The 6064-nt window shown below is 41.6% G+C and overlaps 1 protein-coding gene across 1 annotated transcript; it reads left to right on the plus strand.

Annotated features, from left to right (window-relative positions):
• The first annotated feature begins 331 nt into the window (after positions 1-331).
• cnrip1b (cannabinoid receptor interacting protein 1b) lies at positions 332-5410 on the plus strand. Its single transcript, XM_076743926.1, has 3 exons — positions 332-726; positions 1885-2029; positions 2988-5410. The coding sequence occupies exons 1-3, from the start codon at positions 548-550 to the stop codon at positions 3150-3152; spliced, it is 489 nt and encodes a 162-aa protein (XP_076600041.1). The 5' UTR covers positions 332-547; the 3' UTR covers positions 3153-5410.
• The last annotated feature ends 654 nt before the right edge of the window (positions 5411-6064 follow it).

The following is a 6064-nucleotide window of genomic DNA, read 5'->3' on the forward strand; positions in this document are numbered from 1 at the left end:
GTGTCCTGCTTGTTAAACACATATTCAAATATAATAGTCCTTATTTATACCTTGTTGATTTATCATTTTAGATTATTTATATTTGTTTTGCTCTGCTATGTTGTTGTTATTATATGCCATTATATCCCAGTCCTTCCAGGATCAATTGAAGTAATCCCCAGAGTCTTTGAGAATTTGGGCACCGCGGACAGCGACAGCCATGTTTTATAAAAAACTGAACGATAGATCTGAACTAACGCTCAAAAATTAGAAAGAGGCTGAGGGGGGAGAGAGAGGCAGAGGATGGGTGGGGACAGTTGAAAAGAGGGTGGTGTGAGGGAGTGGGAGATTCAGAGAGAGAGAGAGGGAGGGAGGGAGAGCGTCGGATGGGATTAGGTCTGTGCTGCAGGTTGGACGGGATTACAGAGCGCAGAGCGGCTGTGCTGTGCGCCCTGCTATGGACTCCTCCACACGGCATTTCTCCGTCTGTCTGAACTGACCTACGCCCGCGACCCATCACCTTCACCCCGCAATCCCACCGATCCTACTGCACCAGCTGTATGGAAACATGGCCGACGTCCCTCAAATCGTGAAAATTGGTATTTCATTGAAAATGCTTCCCAACAACACCGCCGTGCACTTCAAGTCCGACGGCGCCAGGTTCGGACAGACCCGGACCATCAAGCTGCTGACCGGCTCCAAGTACAAGATCGAGGTGGTCGTTAAACCAGGAGCGGTCGAGGCCACGTAGGTAGCCCATTTTCTGTCTCAGGCGTGGATTATCCTGACCGTGTCAAAACCAAACTGCTATTTTAAACCTGGTAATTCTAGAAGACAAATATCACGACCAGGCCAATATTGTCCTTCAATTTCTCCTGAAGCAACAAAGATCACTTAATTCACCAATGATCGATTACTGGTATTACAGTGAAGTTAATATCAGCTCTATTGTTCTGTACATTTTAATTTTATACGAATAAAATTATTATATTGGGATTTTGGGAAATATTGGGATTTTTTTTCTTCTGACATAAAGTGAAATATGCTGTTAAACCGGGCCTCTGTCTGCTTCACGTACACGAGAGTTTTCTTTCTTAATAACACGGAGAGGACGCTTAAACACATTTCCTGCTTGTTAATTAAGGAATCGAGGACGATAAGGCTCATTCGTTGCATACTCTGATTGTGGTGGCCATAAGATGTTTTTCTGAGAAGACAAGCGGAGATTTAAACAGTAGGAAAAACGGCTGCCTAACGCACATGAATTGGAAGAAAGTGAAGGTTGTTGTGGTTTCAAAGCTGTAGAGTAAACAAATCACTTACTAATGCCTCTTAATAAAAACGGTTTCATTACTTTGTGTTGTTATTTTTGAACAAAAGACCTATGAGCGCTCAACAAGTCATATTTCAAGTGTAGCACTCGAAAATTGGATTTTACGAGGAGCGCCTGAAGGCAGCATAAACCTCAATTGGCCGCATGTCAAATCCACCACAGATTAGGAGTCCACGTTTGGGCCTTGTGTCACCGCCCTCGTGTGATTTGCCTACAATTCATGATTATGTAACGGATGTTGCTGTACATCCATCTCCAAATAAGGATTATTGTTGGATTTCTAAATATCAGGATGTAAAAAAACGCCTGAACAGGCACTGGGGTATAAAAATAGGTCACATGTGATGATGCATCGGGATGCTGTATTGAATTCAGGGCATGCTCATGAAACACAGCTGTAGACCTATTTCACTGACTGATTTGTCAACATGAAAACCTGGCTGGAAGACAAAAATGCATCAGTAAGCGTGAAGCTCAGTTTCTCTGGTCTCATATTGAGACGGCTCACATGAGCCCTTATTTCTTAAGGATGTTGACTAGGGGGGTCAGCTGTCCTGTGCACCTGTCTGCAGGTCAATGAGTGTGGGTGGGGTGACCTTCCCTCTGGAGCAGCAGTCTAAAGACCCGCAGTCGGTGGTCTACACCGGCCAGTACGACACAGAAGGCGTGGCACACACCAAGAGCGGAGAGAGGCAGCCAGTTCAAATCAACATACAGGTAAATGGAAGTGATCACCAACAAATACTCTATTTACTCCTGAAAACTGCATCCAGATGTATGGAAAATGATTTAGCCTTCCTTTAATCAATGTTTAAAGATTTCCTTCTTTATCAGGGAATAAATAGGCCATAGCTTTATCCTTTAATCAGCGTGTGCCCACTTCACCGTGGATGATGACAGCTACATGCATGTGTTCATAAATGGGTCTCTAAGGCGTCGAAGCTTGGAAGGATTCTTTTCATTATCAAATAATCTACAGATTGTCCCCTGGATTAATTGATCGATCTATGAGATCACGTTTTCCTGAATGATGTCTTCAAATGTCTTGTTTTGTCTGACCAACAGTCCAAAACCTAAATGTTTTAATTTACTGCCATAGAGCAGATTTTTTCCCCCCTTGTTGGGCTTAAAAGAACTGTTAAAGTTTTAATCAATTACCATGAAACACAAACCTCAAAATTCTACCAACATGAGCTGTGCATTGTCTCTAGGTTCAAACATTTAGAACAACATGCGTTCCCGGTGTTCAGATGTTTTTGGCAGCAGCAATGCACAGATGCTCGGAGGAAGCAGCTGTTGTGCTTCCTGGTGTGGCAATGAAAGCGCTGCCATGTGACGTAAAAGGTCAAATATGTTAAAACTAACATTTCTTCTTCTGAGGAGAAAGAGTGTCGAACAACAGGTTTAAGCACAAAAATTCTTATAAATATGATTTCATCTGGTTTGTCTTGACCGTGTGTGTGAACCCCGTCTGTCCAGTTCACACCCCCGGGCCTCTGGGATGATATGGTGTGTGTTCTGCATGTTTGTGTGTGCTCATGTATCCATCTGTCCAGATTCCTCTTCATTTCACCTTCACGTGTTTTCACACATGATGATACAGCGTGTCTGTGTCTAAGTGAGTTTCTTCTTCATCATCAAATCTGGCCAATCACAGTGCGTGTGTCCCCTTCAGTTCACAGAGGCGGGAATGTTTGAAACAGTGTGGCAGGTGAAGTACTACAACTACAACAAGAGGGACCACTGCCAGTGGGGAAACAGCTTCAACAGCATCGAGTACGAATGCAAACCCAACGACACGCGCACGCTCATGTGGGTCAACAAGGAGATGTTTGTCTGAAGGAGGAGCAGCCTGAAATATTCAGCGTGTACTCTGCAAAAACACAAGGTGTGACGTCACTAAGCGTCAGTATGTCATGATGTCAGGATTTACTCCTCCTTCCTTCCTGCATGTACTGTCAATCCACTTTACTTGGCTTTCTTGTAGTCTTTCACTCTTTCTGTCATTTGTCGCTGTCAGAAAATCTAAAGAGTTTCATGCAGTAAAAAATGCGTCAGATTTACTGCCAGGTCCAATCCTACAGCAGAACATAATGCAGTACTGTTGCCAGTCCTTTCACAGTGCTTTGGTCTGTTTATGCTGATTATACTAATGTGTCACAATCAATATGGCACATTGTGTTGATGCTAAAATGAAACATGCAGTACGTCTCGACAACCTACTTTAATATCTGTTTTAATTATGCATTGAAAGATTACATGATGTAAATATTGTTTTCATGTACAGCTCGGTTGTGGCATCTGGTAACCCTCGAGTGTGTTCAGACTTATGTGTATGTACGGTACTGTATGTGTGTGTGTGAGTGTGTGTGTAGCTGCAGTATGTACGATGTATTTTACAAATGGTGCTTGTCCAGATGTGTTTGTGTTTCTAAGCTACGTCTATGTGAGGAGTTACATTCCACAATGACCATCGAACATTTCCAGGAATTCATTATTCACTTTATTACTGCTGGCATGAGAGTTAATTGTGATACGTCATATTAACATTTACCAAAATGCCATGTAGAATAGAAGATGCCCCCTCTCAACCAAGTCCAGTGATGCATTAGCGACGTTTTGATGTCATCGGCCCGAGGCAGAATTTTCCCCATCTGTCCTCATACAGGAGCTCGCCGTGACATCTGCAGCTTCTGATGTTAAAACTGTGGGGTGCATTTTCAGTGTATGCAACAGAGCAGTGAAATATGAGCAAAGACATTCACAGATGTACAGAGTTAGAAATGAATTCAAATAAGGTGATTTTGTTTTTTAGAACAGTTCATCAGCTACTTAACTTATGCAATGATAACACCATAGAACTACTTTAGCTGTGAGAGACTCAGCTTGAAGCCGATCCTCACAAAACAGAAACAACCTCTTTTATCTGAAAAGTCATGTTGGAAGCAGTTTGTTACTGACTCAAGGTGTAGGGGAATGCCATGCTGCCAGCCAATCATTACTAAAGACAGGAGGCCAGGTGGACAAGAGCACTGCTTGTCTAAAGTGCACCTCACTCAGGTACCTTAATGAAATCTTTAACGTGCACAGTCTGATATCACCATGCTGGCGTTGTTCCTACAGCAGAATGATCATGTTGCTCCACGACCATCACTGCAACTGACCAATCACGTTGTTGTGATGTCATCGGTTTGCGACTTGGGAAAAAGACAATAAAAACGCACACACGGGAGATGATCTTTTCCTAAACTTAACCAAGTAGCTTTGTTACCTAGACCTGACCAAACTGGCAATAAAAACGATAAAACTGAAAATAACAAGTCAGCTGATCCTAAAAACCAGTCGACAGCAGCACACAGGACTCAAACTGCAGTCTCGTGGGTGAAAGTTGCACCTCGACTTGCTCCCTGTATGTGAGTCTTGTGACACTAACACGGCGATAAAAGATAAACCTGAAAGCGTGCGGGTCATCTCCTCTGCCAGCCTACGAGCTGCTGATTCTCAAAAGCAGGTTTGAGCCTGCATCCTTTTGCACTGACACTGCAGTGCAACTCTTCTGCGTCAGCACCTCTAAACCATGAGATCTCCCTTAATCTTTTCATGCCTTCACCTTGACTGACTAAAAAAAGGTCCACAGTGTTTTGGAATAAACTCTCTGTGTAGCTGTGTGTATTTTGTGGTATTGGAAGTAGGAATTTTGTATTTGGGTCAAGTTGTGTCCCCACTTACAGCTTGTTTGTTTTCTCTACCTCTTCTGAAGGACTTAGCCATGAATATTTGTCTTTATTAAAGAAGAATAATGGATTTGGGATATTCAGAACACAAACTGTTAATGAAAGTTATCATTTATAATAATATTTGTTTTCTATTTCTTGTGGCAAAACATAATATTTTGAAAAATAGTATTTTTGTACAGTGAACCATTGGAAATGTTTTCATATTATTGTGTGTAAAAACTGACGTATTGAACTGACCTATGCAAGAAATCAGAGCAACAAAACAATGAAATGGTGCAATATAGTGCTGAGATCTCTGTATCATTCTGACCTTCTTGTGAAAGTGTTGTTTATGTTATTAATAGTAAAACTGAAAATCTTTTGTGTGGCAAATGTGCTCATTTAACTAATTTTAAATCTGCTCAGGCGACAGCTGGATGACGCTTTAGATCCTGCTAATGGTGTATCCTGTGCTATGTGTATAATGGCTTCATTATGGATGGAATAAAAAATACTGTAAATAAAATTAAAAAATGAAATAATATTTGGAAATATAGCAACTAAAAATATTCAAATACCCACATTCAAGTTGGTACTATATATACTTATACTGTAACTTAGATCTGGTTGAAAGTCCAAATCAACAGTTTAAATGACTCTTGTATCATTTTTGTGAATGAATCGACTTACAAAGCGGATTTGTACCAAATAGAATCAAACTGCTCACAACAGATATGATGCCAGTTACATGTGATAAGAAATAAGTGCAGCTTTTGATACGATGGACCAGGATATCTCCATCAGTTGAACAGTTGGCTGGTCTTTCTGACTGTGTTTAAACTGGTTTCTAACACACATCAAAGGAAAGAAGTCCCGCGTCAGTCTTGGAGATCATGTGTCTGAGAAACATGACATCTGCTCTGGTGGCTCTACTGTCGGTGGTGACTTCCTGCAGTATCGCCATACCGCCAGCAGGGGGAGCACAAGCACAGACCTACCCAGGAGGTTAAAATATCAATAAATAAATAAATAAATA

This window comes from Chaetodon auriga, chromosome 11, assembly GCF_051107435.1.
Source record: "Chaetodon auriga isolate fChaAug3 chromosome 11, fChaAug3.hap1, whole genome shotgun sequence".
Classification (NCBI taxonomy): Eukaryota; Metazoa; Chordata; class Actinopteri; order Chaetodontiformes; family Chaetodontidae; genus Chaetodon; species Chaetodon auriga.

Coding starts and splice junctions, on each gene's coding strand:
- cnrip1b (XM_076743926.1), top strand. CDS start 548: ATGGCCGACGTCCCTCAAATCGTGAAAATTGGTATTTCATTGAAAATG. Junction 727..1,884: donor CCAGGAGCGGTCGAGGCCAC/GTAGGTAGCCCA, acceptor ACCTGTCTGCAG/GTCAATGAGTGTGGGTGGGG. Junction 2,030..2,987: donor CAGTTCAAATCAACATACAG/GTAAATGGAAGT, acceptor TGTCCCCTTCAG/TTCACAGAGGCGGGAATGTT.